This window comes from Pygocentrus nattereri, chromosome 9, assembly GCF_015220715.1.
Source record: "Pygocentrus nattereri isolate fPygNat1 chromosome 9, fPygNat1.pri, whole genome shotgun sequence".
Taxonomy (NCBI): domain Eukaryota; kingdom Metazoa; phylum Chordata; class Actinopteri; order Characiformes; family Serrasalmidae; genus Pygocentrus; species Pygocentrus nattereri.
The window spans coordinates 16,686,434-16,701,825 of NC_051219.1; the positions used below are offsets into that span (position 1 = coordinate 16,686,434).

The following is a 15,392-nucleotide window of genomic DNA, read 5'->3' on the forward strand; positions in this document are numbered from 1 at the left end:
ATTCTAGAAGTTGTTAAGTAGCGATCTTCTTCTGCTGATTCAATTGCACCATTGTTTTCACTTCCTTTTGACTACTAAAACTGAAGTTCTGCTGGCTAACCCTGCAGGCTCCGATTAGGTTGGGGTGTGTTTTTATACAGGGGTGCCAAATTCGGCACAACACCAACCTACATGCCTAGAATTATAGAGGGAATGTGATGTCAAGACCCAGTGTCTTATTGGTGATCTGCTATTGTGGCAGGGTTAGTCTGTCAAGGCTGGTGCAAGATAGGTGAATGAATCTTAATTAAATACTTTCCTTGATTTTGAGTGATCTGAAGCCCAAGGTCTGGGGGATATATGCAGGTAAATGAGTAAAACGTGCCAGTGGATGAGTGAAATATGCCAGTAACTAGGTTAAATCAAAGATTATATGAACCCTCTTTGGTTAAATGTGCCATTGGCTGAGTGACATTTGGCAGAAACCTGAGTTAGATATGCCAGTGGGTGAGTGAAATAGGTCATTGAGTTAAAGACAACTGTTAGTTCCTGTCCTTGGTCACGTTACACAAAAGCATTGAAAATCGTTCAAAAGACAAAATTCTTGTTTCTCAGTAATCTTTGATTAAAGTGTAGTAATGTTTGCCTCCCTCTAAACACCGTCTGTCTGATGACAGCTTTTCCACACACTGGGAAAAATTCTACTAAGTAAGGGAACTACGTTACTCCCTCTTTTTCCCCACTACCATAACTTCATAATTCAAAGCAATGATGATGCAACCTCTGCTCTGTTCAGAGTTACTTAAAAACTAAGGCATACAAAGTAAACCTTAAAAGGTCTTTGTTTATACTAAACCTCAATTCAATGCTGTCACTGGGGCAGTACCCCTCTTGTCACTGTGGAGGTACCCTCAGGGGTACATCTCAGTACCTTTAGTCAGGGAACATAACTGTACCATAATCCATTGAAATTATATTGTCTAAGTTGCATTGACTCCACACACCCCGTCTCATCTCCAGGCTTTTTATTTTAATGTTCTAATTTAAACCATCTGGTTATGAAAAGGTACAAATATGCACTTTTCCACTAGGAAACTCATGTAAGGTACATCATTGGACCTTAAAACCACTGTTGTACCTTAAACGGTACACTTACATTGTTTGTACAATGAAGAATGAGGGAACTTTGAGAAGCTTGGGCAGGAGTTCTGGGGTGGTTGCTGAAATCAAGGAAGCCAGAGCCCCCTATTCCTCAGCAAGAGAAAGCAGTCATGAAAGAGTGGGAAGAGAAGGGGTGGTCATGGCATATAAAGTTTTTGTTATGAGGAAAATGAAGAGAGAGGGGGGCTTACATAGGCCATAGAATGTAGAGGAGGACATGCACACATGCCATATTAGAGTAACTTTAAATGCAGAAGTATTTCATCTTATTTCAAGACACCATAAAATGGTCTTATAAAAAAAGAAGTCCATAAAACCCAAAAGGCATCAGGATCCTTTCTTTGGATTGATTTTATTGACTTTAGTGTACCTGATGTATGTACTATGTGATTGTATTATCAACAACTACAAATATCGTATCAGATTCTGTATGCTAATATTAATATTAATATTAGGAGACACTTCAGTTTACTAACATCGTGATCCAGGTTTCTGTTTATGTTCTTTTATGTCAGTTGTCTGAAGCAGCAGCTCTAACAAATCTATCGTGTTTATGTTTTCTGCACAGACTGGTCCATGGATGTGGTGGAGCTATGCAAAAAGTATCGGAATGATGGTGTGGTGGCCATAGACTTAGCAGGAGATGAGTCTCTAAACTGCAAGGCATGTGAAGGACACTTGAAGGCATATGAGGTACGAACGTCCCTTTTTTCCACTATTTTCAATGCATGATACCTGTTGTCAAGCAACACTCCAGACAAAATGAAAAACGGAAAGTCCAGGGCTGCAGTCGTTTTAAGAGCAATATTTTTCAGTTTAAAACCCCCTTTGGATGAAGTGGAAAGGAACTTCTGAAAAGCTACCACTGCTTTGAGGTGGACTTTTTTTACAATACAGAAAATGGATTACTTAAATAACAGAATTGAGAAGGGCATGAAGCTAAGGCTAATGTTAGCAAGGAAGCTGCCTGGCTCTGTAGAACTCTTACCTCGGTTTGACTTATTTTCCTTGGATAAAAGAGTAAATACGTATCTGTGGCATCCATTTTGTGCTGAATAAAGATGCAATCACAGTTATGATCTACTTAGTTGGGCCTGCCTATGATACAGCTTTCAAATCTGTCTAATAGTCTGATTGAAGTACTGCCTTTCCTAACTTTTTTACAAAGTTCTTTGAATAGTTGTTTTTTACAGATTTTAGTAAAAAGCATAGTTAAGATATTAGCATAGGTGTATGATCCTTAAATTCAGTAGTGTGTGCACACTTACATAGTTCAGTCTTCTTTTCAGTTGTGGGAGCTGGCAGTGGAGATTTTTAAATTTTGGATTGTGATTGTCATTAGGAATATCATGGATTGTGGAGCATGAAACATCACTGTATTCGATTCACCATTCATATCTTGTAACCACTATATCGAAATAAAACGAATATTAACAGGCGAATTATGAGAATTTATTTCATTCCTCAGTTGATAAAGAAAAAAAAGCTATTTGTTCAACAAATGAGGTGAGAGTTACACTAATGCTAGCTTGGTTGTATTCATTTGCTCTTAGCTCAGTTCACAGGGATTCCCAATGGTTGTATGGTGGAATTGCATAATGCATGCTGGGTATTGTAGTGAGGAAACATCAGAACGCATCTCCTCTGCAGTGGGGACTATCTGACCTCTGAGGACAGTGAGACTCTCACAGGAGCACTGAGAGATACTGACTTTCCTCAGTTTCATTAAAGACCTGTGACTGTAAAATTTAGTTGCAACAGAGTTTAGACAGACAGCAGAATAAACAGAGCACAAACTGTACTGTTTAAAATTAACATTTCAATTTAAATGTTTTTTTTATTTACTTGATAAAAAAAATGATTGTTATATTTTTTTGTTTCTACTTTGCACATCTTTGGTTATAAATTTTGACAGGAAAAATACATTGAAGTTTTATTGATCTTTTATATTAGCTGGAAAGTTCATTAAAACAGTGAATTCTTGAATGTTATTCATCTTTATTCTATTCGTTGTTAGTAAATGCATAAAACAGGCTCAAGATAAATTTAAAAACTAAAACCTGCATAAAAGTTATTTTGTAATGTAGTGATTCATAATCCGAATAATTGATCATTCATTTCAGTAATCAATCAATTATTCGACAATGAATTTAGCCATTTGTTGCATCCCTAATCTACACATAGCCAAGAGCACAAAGGTGCAAACATTTCTGCAAGTTAAGAACATGCTATGAATCTGATGTAGAATTTTTCTTAGGAGCTTTCTCAAGAAAAAAAAACTTATTGATGAATGAGGCCCACTGAGCTAAAACATCAGGAAAAACAAAAGTGTGAATTCAACACTGTCAATACAACACTGAACTACGGAATGCTGCACAACACGACACATATTAAATTATAGTTATATATCGGAATACCCTTTTCAGTATCAAGCCTAACCCTGGAATAGTCCTGGATTTGCTTTGTAAAAGGTGGTCCTCCTTAGAAATCACTTCATGGGTGAGGACTTTCTTCATGGGTGAGGACATTCTTCACATTTGACTACCCTAGCTAGTTGTGTTATTAATTGAAGATAACCCAGGAAAGATACAAATTAATCTTTATTAGGCCTATTATAAAAGCACTTTAGGGGAATTTGCTGACTTTTATCAGCTCAGGAAAACATAACATGATTATTGCATTCCTTATCTGTGGTCTCACTGATCCATTCAAGGTCTCCTCTTAGACTGCACAGTCATTCTTACCTGCTATCAGGACACATGTAGTGATCCACTCAGACCAGCACAACACACACTAACACACCACCACCACGTCAGTGTTACTGCAGTGCTGAGAATGATCCACCACCCAAATAGTACCTCAGTACCTCTGTGAGGGTCTATGGGGGTTTTGACTACTGAAGAACAGGGTAAAAGGGAGCTAACAAAATATCAGAGATACAGGTGGACTACAGTCTGTAATTGTAGAGGTACAAAGTGCACCTATATAGTAAGTGGAGCTGATAAAATGGACAATGAGGGTAGAAACAACTTTGTTGCAAATCAAATACACATAATTTCCCCCTTACCTCAAATTTAGTCGATAAGCGAAGACATGATTTTGGGTCTCAAGTTTTCTTCTTTAGTTTTACATTAGAGATTTGAAGCAAATGCAGCAAGCCAATATAGAAAGCTTATTATACCAGCTAATTTGCATTGTGCAAAATGCTTAAATGCGTTTACTTCAAAATTGCTGTTTGCAAGATGTGAAGATTTAGCAATGATGTTTACAAAATATAACAATATAGAACAGCTGTTTGCTAGATGATGATTACATAAGCTCCCATTACTTGTTTTTAGCCTCATAGCTCTAGTGCAAAACTGAAGAAAACACATATCAAATTTTTTGGCTGACTGACTATATTTGAGGTAAAGAGGAAAGAGTGTAAATTTGTAGCTTTAATGTTTGTGATGCAACAAAAAGAAAATTCTTGGCTGAAACCAAAGCCAAAACTCAAGCACACTCTTGGCAAAGAATGATGATGAATAAAGTAATGCCACAATGTAACTGTTTCACCGTTTCAGATGGAACAGGAAATTCAAATAAGAAGCTGGGGAATAAGTTCACTTCAGTCTTGTTATTTTTAGTTATACTTTGCACTATGGCGGTCTTTGGTGTTGGTGGGCTAACGGGGACTTTTTATTATTAAGTTGTTTTGGTGTATTCTATGTATCGAGTAGGATGCCTTGTTTTCAAGTGGTATGAAACCTGTAGTTGAGAAGTTCTTGGGTGTGGTATCTCCTGTTATACTCACCATGAGCAAAGATTATAAATAACTAATATCCCTCAGAGGAACCCCACATGGCTGACATTTTCATGGTTCATCTGCTGCCAGAGGGAAGAGCCAGTGTTTTTAACGACTTTCTTGTTTTCATTACTATTGCATTTATAAATCTCAAGTTTTGACATGTCAAATGTTTTTATTCTTGGTCAAAATTTTTGCCGGTTTTTCTCCTTTGGCAAAAAAACAAAAGTACAATTTTTGACCATTTTTGGTCAAAGGGAGTACATCTGGGAGCTGTGGCAGCATCTTTAGGAAAGTTGTTTAGATCACTCCAACAGAGTGACACCTGTTTATGTCATTAGTGTAAGGAGGGCCAGGCTGAAGACCACTGCAAACAAACTGGTTTTCTTTATCATTATCATCTTGGGAGAAGACCAGGAACACTGCACCACCCTTTAACCTATTAAACCCTACGGAAATGCCAGCAGTTCCAGACTTGAATTCCTCACTCCCTTAACTTAGGAACAGAAAAAAACATACAAAACATCTGCTTATCTAATAACATGTGCAGGCATGTTGTGGGACAGAATATGGTGTTTAACTGTGTTTATTTATTTAACATTGTGCTTCTTCTTCAATTATTAGTTTTACCCACTTATTTTTCAATAACTACCACATTACTCAGTGACTCCTATGAAAATAGTATGTATGTTATGTAGTTATGAGAGTAAGGAACTGAAATGCAGTGGTGGACAAATCATGTACTTGAGTTAAAGTAGTTTCTCCCTTTAGACCTCCACTTGAATAAAAGTACTAAAATATTTGCCTTCAAATGTACTTAATTATCAAAAGTAAAAGTACTAAAAGATTAATTATGACTCTAATGTGCTATTATCACATATTGCCTCATTACCTCATTTTAGGTGAAAATACTCCAGTGTCTCTCTTGCTAAACCGATGTTTTAATAGAACATCATTAATTAGTCACTGATGTCTATTAAAATTATCATAAGCACAAAACACTGAAGGCAAACAATGTCCATTAGGTAGAACCAAGAGGCTGTGAAATAACCTTTTGTGAACAAGCAAAGATTCAGTTTAAGATTCATTTGCAACTTAGTTACAAGTTTAATAAAACTTGCTTTAAACTGAGGTTCACAAATGAGTTTTCCTTTACTATGTTTCATCTGTAGGTCTCTGTTCATAAACATAAACTAGCTAGTGTTTGTATAAATTAATTTTAAAAAAGACACGACAGTCAAAACTGCATATGTGTACATATTTCTATACAGTGGTCTATTTATACAAATTTAGCTTAGTTCCATCATTTATGTTGGAATAGACACTTCCAAAATTTTATGCTGCTGTGCTGACGTTGAACTGTGTGCTGCACTGGGTCGGTATGTTCAACAGATCAAAACAAGCTCAAAACAAAGTGCACGCTGTGCCCTGATTGGTGTTCTTGTTTCACACTTGCTTGGGTGTGACATGTTACATTTTTATACACATATAAACCAAAAGGAACAACAGATTTAACAAAATGAAGTAAAAAGTAATAATTTGACTTTGAAATGTAGTGGAATGAAAGTAAAAAGTCTCCCAAAATGGAAAAACTTCTGTAAAGTACAGACACACAAAAGACTAATTACATTTACTGTGTTACTGTCCACCACTGGTTATTTGTAATCTATTAGTACTATGTAGTGCAGAAATGACCAATTACAGAATTAACGTCATCGTTTTTATGTTTACTCAGCATTATGCAAATACATCATACAGCCACTGGGGATGCCTTGTGAGGGATAACAAAATCCTGACTACTAGCTAGGCCACTGACACAGAGGGTAATAAATGCAGACAAGATTTTTGGCTTCCTACCAGTATCATTAGCTGTCTGGCTTCCTTCTGCATTAGCAGGGGATAAAACAATAATTCAATAATTCAGATTTTTTAATTTTAATCTTTTTATTTATATCTTTTTTTTAAAGTTCCTTGCACCCTTGAGACACATCATCAGAGAGGGATTTCCCTAGGCTTTAAACCAGAAAATCTCACCCTAAGGACTACTCTAGCACCACTGTAGGATGCAGGTAGACATGCTTACAGAAGACAAAGTCATAGATTCTGTTTTCAATTTTGTTTTTCTTAAGCCATTCAGAGGTGGACTTGATGGTGTGGTGAAAAATTGCTTTTTCACACAGGGCCCTGTAGGTTTGAATTTCTTTTTCCCTTAATAATAAAGACCTTCATTTATAAACTGCATTTTGTGTTTAATTGTGTTATCTTTGTCTAATATTTAAATTTGTTGGGTGATCTGAAACATTGAAGTGTGACAAACATGCAAAAGAAATAAGGAAGGGGGCAAACACTTTTTCACACCACTATATTTCTATATTGTGGTCTATTTACACAAAGTTAGCTTAGTTCCATCATTTATGTTGGAATAGACGCTTCCAAAATTTCAGGCTGCTGCACTGACCTTGAACTGTATGCTTGCACTGGGTCGGTATGTCCAACAAGTCAAAACAAACTCAAAACAAAGTGCATGCTGTACTATGATTGATGTTCTTGAATTGAGCTTCTTCATTTTGACATGTTATTCACACATAATCCAAAAGGAATAACGGATTTTAGAAAATGTAGTGGAGTAAAAAGTAAGATATTTGACTTTGAAGTGGAGTGAAAGTAAAAAGTCACCAAAAATGGAAATACCTCAGTAAAGTACAGATACACAAAAAAACTACTTAAGTACAGTAACAAATTACATTTACTACGTTACTGTCCACCACTGTGGAAATGTGGGTCTGCATACAGACCCTTCGAGTTTCATGGGTTAGCTTCCTGGGCATATTTCAGCGCACATGTACCTACATCTGCATTAAATTTGTTTGTTTTTTTCTTCTGTTAATTGTAAAAGCCCAAGGCAAAAGCTCATATTCAGACACATCAGAGCCACAATGGAGCTCTGTTAATGATCTCTTGTTGTGTGAAACTCATTATGTTGTTGTGCATTGTGTGTAACTCGTTATGTTGTTGACAGGAAGCATTGCGAAGCGGGATCCACAGAACTGTTCACGCAGGAGAGGTGGGCCCTGCTCCCGTGGTGAGAGAGGTGAGTGTTTGTTCAACTCTGGAACAGTAATTAAGAGATACTACCCCAGATCTTAGCTACACCCAGTGTGTAGATAAGAACGTCATTATCTGGATGTGGAAGATCAGCAAAAAACAATGCAGAGTATTCCTACAGCTTAAGTACCCATTATTATGCTATTTAAGGACAGATCGGCTGCTAATTTTCTCAGAGGAGGCAGTTTTTCACCCAACCTGTGTCTGCCCCATAATACACGATTTTTAAAATCTTAACTAATGTTTAAAGATGAGATGCACACATAAGGACAGATTATGTTGATTTTTGTCTTTTCTCATCCCCCACACTACTATACTGAAATTTGCCCAAAACAAACAGAAATTCTTTAATAGAAATTTAGATCTAGACAAACATGGTAGGTGACAGCAATGTACTGAATACTGTGGTAGTTATGTGTGAATTTAGCAGCATAAAAGAGAGAGAAAATATCTTTTACTGCTTTTCCAAAGTGGATTATAATAAAACTGACTTTTATCCATCCATTCAGTTCCCTGTTCAGCGTGACTAAATTACATTTAAAAGGGCATATTTTTTACCTTTTTTTTAATAATAAAATGAGATATAATTTTTTTTAATAAAATGAGATATAATTATGTTCCCTAACTAAAGGTATTAAAAATGTACTGAGCATAAAACCCCAGTGACAGGTCATCATTTTTTGTTTTTTGGGTACATTTTTTGTACCCCACACCACATGGCCTATTTTACAGATATTTTATGTAGCAGAAATTAAATGGTTAATTTTACATACATAACAGTTACCATTGCCAGAAATTCACCATTTGTGTAGTGTGATCTTCCTTTGGTGCCAGTTTCTCTGTCCTGGCTCCACCCTCTTGTTTCTCTGCAAAGTCTCCTGTTTACCATAGCCCCGCCTTCTCTCATTACCCTGTTCACCTATGTCTTGTTAGCACCTCTCGTTAATCTTTGTTTACAGATATCTCTTGTGTGTATATATAGCTGTTATGTTGTCTCATCTTCAATGTCTACACGTCTGCATTTTGTTGTGTTTGTGTAAGTAGTCAGTGTTTAATTTAATTAAAATAGAGTTTGAACTTGCATCATCTCAGCACCTCTTTCGTGACGCTCAGCCATGATGAAAAGGGCATTTACGTCACAACTCAGCTAGTTCACAATGTGTTGAAAATTTCAATGTACCCCACTTCATCATCTGACTTTGAAGTTTATTTGTGTGGTCTGTCTTTGTTGGAAACATGTTTTTTTCTGTTAAAACCAAAACCACTTGAAAGGACTATTAGATCAGTGGTTCTCAGCTGGTCTTGCTTAAATGCCTTTATTACTTATAGAGCCTAACAGACTTCTAAGTCAAGTACAACCCCAATTCCAATGAAGTTGGGACGTTGTGTAAAACATAAATAAAAACAGAACACGATGATTTGCAAATCCTTTTTAACCTATATTGAATTGAATACACTACAAAGACAAGATATTTAATGTTCAAATGGATAAACTTTATTGTTTTTTGCAAATATTCACTCATTTTGAATTTAATGTCTGCAACACGTTCCGAAGAAGTTGGGACAGGGGCATGTTTACCACTGTGTTACACCACCTTTCCTTTTAACAACACTCAATAAGCGTTTGGGAACTGAGGACACTAATTGTTGAAGCTTTGTAGGTGGAATTCTTTCCCATTCTTGCTTGATGTATAACTTCAGTTGCTCAACAGTCCGGGGTCTCCGTTGTCGTATTTTGCGCTTCATAATGCGCCACACATTTTCAATGGGACACAGGTCTGGACTGCAGGCAGGCCAGTCTAGTACCCGCACTCTTTTACTACAAAGTCACACTGTTGTAACACGTGCAGAATGTGGCTTGGCATTGTCTTGCTGAAATAAGCAGGACGTCCCTGAAAAAGACGTTGCTTGGATGGCAGCATATGTTGCTCCAAAACCTGTATGTACCTTTCAGCATTAATGGTGCCTTCACAGATGTGCAAGTTACCCATGCCATGGGCACTAACACACCCCCACACCATCAGAGATGCTGGCTTTTGAACTTTGCACTGATAACAATCCAGACAGTCCTTTGCCTCTTTGGCCCGGAGGAAACGACATCCATGATTTCCGAAAACAATTTGAAATGTGGACTCGTCAGACCACAGGACACTTTTCCACTTTACATCAGTCCATCTCAGATGAGCTCGGGCCCAGAGAAGCCAGCGGCGTTTTTGGGTGTTGTTGATATATGGCTTTCGCTTTGCATGGCAGAGTTTTAATTTGCACTTGAACTGTGTTCACTGACAGTGGTTTTCTGAAGTGTTCCTGAGCCCATGTGGTAATATCCGTTACAGAATGATGACGGTTTTTAATGCAGTGCTGCCTGAGGGATTGAAGGTCACGGGCATTCAATGTTGGTTTTCTGGTATGCCGCTTACTTGCAGATTTCTCCAGATTCTCTGAATCTTTTGATAATATTATGGACTGTAGATGATGAAATCCCTAAATTCCTTGCAATTGCATGTTGAGAAACGTTGTTCTTAAACTGTTGGACTATTTGTTCACACAGTTGTTCACATCCTTGCTTGTGAACGCCTGAGCCTTTCAGTGATGCTGCCTTTATACCCAGTCATGACAATCACCTGTTTCCAATTAACCTGTTCACCTGTGGAATGTTCCAAACAGGTGTTTGCTTTTGTTGCCCCTGTCCCAACTTCTTTGGAACGTGTTGCAGACATCAAATTCAAAATGAGTGAATATTTTCAAAAAACAATAAAATGTATCTGTTTGAACATTAATTATCTTGTCTTTGTAGTGTATTCAATTGAATATACACTGCTCAAAAAAATAAAGGGAACATTCAAATAACACATCCTAGATCTGAATGAATGAAATATTCTCATTGAATACTTTGTTCTGTACAAAGTTGAATGTGCTGACAACAAAATCACACAAAATCATCAATGGAAATCAAATTTATTAACCAATGGGGGCCTGGATTTGGAGTCACACACAAAATTAAAGTGGAAAAACACACGACAGGCTGATCCAACTTTGATGTAATGTCCTTAAAACAAGTCAAAATGAGGCTCAGTATTGTGTGTGGCCTCCACGTGCCTGTATGACCTCCCGACAAGGCCTGGGAGGCTCCTGATGAGGTGGCGGATGGTCTCCTGAGGGGTCTCTTCCCAGACCTGGACTAAAGCATCCACCAACTCCTGGACAGTCTGTGGTGCAACATGGCGTTGGTGGATGGAGCGAGATATGATGTCCCAGATGTGCTCAATCGGATTCAGGTCTGGGGAACTGGTGGGCCAGTCCATAGCTTCAATGCCTTCATCTTGCAGGAACTGCTGACACACTCCAGCCACATGAGGTCTAGCATTGTCCTGCATTAGGAGGAACCCAGGGCCAACTGCACCAGCATATGGTCTCACAAGGGGTCTGAGGATCTCATCTCGGTACCTAATGGCAGTCAGGCTACCTCTGGCGAGCACATGGAGGGCTGTGCGGCCCTCCAAAGAAATGCCACCCCACACCATTACTGACCCACTGCCAAACCGGTCATGCTGAAGGATGTTGCAGGCAGCAGATCGCTCTCCATGGCATCTCCAGACTCTGTCACGTCTGTCACATGTGCTCAGTGTGAACCTGCTTTCATCTGTGAAGAGCACAGGGCACCAGTGGCGAATTTGCTAATCCTGGTGTTCTTTGGCAAATGCCAAGCGTCCTGCACGGTGTTGGGCTGTGAGCACAACCCCCATCTGTGGACGTCAGGCCCTCATACCAACCTCATGGAGTCGGATTCTAACCGTTTGTGCAGACACATGCAAATTTGTAGCCTGCTGGAGGTCATTTTGCAGGGCTCTGGCAGTGCTCCTCCTGTTCCTCCTTGCACAAAGGCGGCGGTAGTGGTCCTGCTGCTGGGTTGTTACCTTCTTACGGCCTCCTACACGTCTCCTGGTGAACTGGCCTGTCTCCTGGTAGCGCCTCCAGCCTCTAGAAACTACGCTGACAGACACAGCAAACCTTCTTGCCACAGCTCGCATTGATGTGCCATCCTGGATGAGCTGCACTACCTGAGCCACTTGTGTGGGTTGTAGAGTCCGTCTCATGCTACCACGAATGTGAAAGCACCACCAACATTCAAAAGTGACCAAAACATCAGCCAGAAAGCATCGGTACTGAGAAGTGGTCTGTGGTCCCCACCTGCAGAACCACTCCTTTACTGAGTGTGTCTTGCTAATTGCCAATAATTTCCACCTGTTGTCTGTTCCATTTGCACAACAGCTGTGAAATTGATTGTCAATCAGTGTTGCTTCCTAAGTGGACAGTTTGATTTCACAGAAGTTTGATTTACTTGGAGTTATATTGTGTTGTTTAAGTGTTCCCTTTATTTTTTTTGAGCAGTGTAGGTTGAAAAGGATTTGCAAATCATCGTATTCTGTTTTTATTTATGTTTTACACAATGTCCCAACTTCATTGAAATTGGGGTTGTAATAGTTCTTAAGTCGATTTTTGACTTGATACTTTTGTACTTCTGCTTATGTTGTTTTTTGGAAAGGTACCTTTATTTTTTGGAGTATTAACATTACTGTTATTTAAATATCACTTTTGGTTGATCTGCCCTCCTCTGTATACAGCACAATGCTTCTCATAGTAATATACAGTACTGCAGTGGTCACATTTCAACTGGGCGGCTCTGTCCATTGTTACGTCCTCCTGAAACATCCTGACTCTGCTACAGTGTGGAGTGGATTATACTACAGAGATAGCGTTGGCTACATACTGGAAAATTTGTCCGGCGTAGTACGTCAGAATTTGAAGTTCATGCTGGTCGAATGCTGCATGCAAAATTAATAGGCTTTTTCAAACTTCTTGTCTGTCCTTTATATTCAAAGTGAGTCTGAATTGGAAATCACAATTCAGTTTCCTTCTGTAATGTGATATATTTCATAATGATACAAAATGTCAGGGAGAGTCTCTGAGCATTTTGCTTGATGACAGGTGGGGTGGTGGGAGGGTAGATGAAACATGATATTATTAGTTAATATAATTTTCCCCACCTGCTGGTGCACGATGATGTAATCAAAAACTCAAGACATGTTTGATGTGGGAAAAAGTCATTACACTTCGATCAAAGATTACATAATGGTATGATATGTTGAATCTTGCTTAATGTGACAGATAATGATATATAATACGACATTGCACGTGAGTGAAGAAGGTTAAAAAATGTCCATTTTTGATTTCAGATTTTTGATTTTGATTTTTGACTTTAATATAGTCATTTTTCATTTTGAGGCCATGCTGAGAAATATGTATGAATGTATTATAATTTTCACTGCAAGCTGTGTTATTCTGTGAGGCTTACAATGACAGTTCTTAGATGCAGACTGTAAGAGGTAAATGCCAGGTGCATTTCAAAATAAAAGTCTAAAGTTCTGTAAACTTACAAAAATAAAATTTATAATGATAGTTGAAAGGAGAAATAGAACACACCCATGACCCACTCTATGCCTGCTTGGGTCACAACCCACCAGTTGAGAACCACTTAGATAACGGTCCACAGGGACGGGCATTCCTATCCACATTAACTGTTTACCAGATGTTTCCCTTTAAAACATGTTTTTGACCTGCGTTTCTCCTACAGGCTGTGGAGGTCCTGAAAGCTGAGCGCATTGGACATGGCTACCACACAATCGAAGACCCAGCACTGTACAAACAGCTGCTCGAACAGAACATGCATTTTGAGGTAAAAGGTGTTTTTTTGTTTTGTTTTTTTTGAACACATACTCACCAGTTTGATCCAAAGGACTTTGTTTCAACCCACCACTCGGAAGTGTGTTAGACCTACATTGCATAAGTTGCCAATCATAGGACAAAATTTGTGAATAATTGAAGAGGAATCTATAAAAGCGAAATAGGTGTGAGTGTGTGTGTGATTGTGTCTGTCTGTCTGCCCTGTGATGGACTGGCGACCTGCTCCAGGGTGTGTCCTGCCTTTCGCCCAATGACAGCTGGGATAGGCTCCAGCACCCCCCGTGGCTCAGAAGGAGAAGCAGCTTAGAAGATCTGTGTGTTTGTGTGTGTGTGTGTGTGTGTGTGTGTGTGTGTAAAAGTGATAGAGCTTAACTCAAGGGGCGGGGGGGCTTGCTCGAGGCTGGAAAGAGGTGGACTGAGCGGACACTTCCTTAAGGGTCCTGCAGACAAACAGCACCAGTTGCAAGAGGACGGAATCCATGGACTAAAGTCAGAAGTTATTGCTGTCAAGCCCTAAGTAGTGGGGATAAATAACATATATAAAGGCTGCATTGAGCCTTGTATGTTTCGTAAATATATTTCAGTTTTTGTTTACTCTTTTGTGTTGACTCTTGTCACTTCTTTGGTGGGTTCAGAAAATATTAAAAGACGTGGCTATCAAACTGGAACTCCCAGTGTCCTGGCTTCCCTAGCACCTCCCCTTGGGCACTATGACCACACACAAAGTTCTCCTGCCAAAATCGACACTTGTCTCGTTGCTTCATTCCTCCAAGGGCTTATCTAATAGCTCTTAATTGAGCTAATAAAACAATGGAACAGTCTTTAAGATGGCATTAGGGATTCCCCTGTGGGGGAACAGGGAAGCCAAGATGATGAAGGCTTGTTATAATGAGTTTTAAAATGGACAGCTTGCTTTCAGGCAGTTGTACTTGCATTATTTATATGAATCGCTGGCATCAAACAGCACCTCTATCATCTGAATCTTTCATACAACTAGTTGTATGTTGAGAGGTGACTACAGCATATTTTGCATTGACAGTTATACTAAGCATTTCTAAAACATAAAATCACATTATATTACTCCACAGCCAGTTGCAGTTTTTGATACACCATATCATTCTCTCTGTAAAGTTTTCTGCAAGATGTGCTTTACATATTTGCAGAATTTTTAGCATCTTAGTATCTTTTGTGTCCAAAAGTTCTTTTCCCCCCATATCTATATCTGTATTTTATATATTAGTCTAGGGTTCTTTACTCTATATTTGAGTTTTTAAAGGTTTTGTGTAGGTAAAGCCTTTGAAAATTAATATTTAGGTTGGCATTACAATTATGCTGGCTAGTTAACACAGCTGGTTACAGAAATGTTAGCTTCACCAAAATGTTTCATTTTCTTGCCTGCTGGTCTTGTGAAATCAAAGTTTGGAAAGTACACTATATTGGCAAAAGTATTCATCTGCCTTCTTGCCAATGATTCGCATAGCGTTCTGGGATTTTTCTCATAACACTCCGTTTGTAGTGAGCCTCTGAAAAATCTCCGTTTGAATGGCCATGTAGCCCTAACACTTCACCCTATCCCTCCGTCTCAACAACAATCGGGACAACCCTACCCCTAGACGTG

At 38.7% G+C, this 15,392-nt stretch overlaps 1 protein-coding gene across 1 annotated transcript in view; it reads left to right on the top strand.

Annotated features, from left to right (window-relative positions):
- The window catches only part of ada (adenosine deaminase), a 42,101-nt gene that overhangs the window by 21,866 nt on the left and 4,843 nt on the right, over positions 1-15,392 (top strand). The window contains exons 6-8 of the mRNA XM_017694312.2: positions 1,709-1,833; positions 7,944-8,015; positions 13,665-13,766. Of these exons, the coding sequence (XP_017549801.1) occupies positions 1,709-1,833; positions 7,944-8,015; positions 13,665-13,766 (299 nt within the window). The remainder of the gene's footprint in view (positions 1-1,708; positions 1,834-7,943; positions 8,016-13,664; positions 13,767-15,392) is intronic.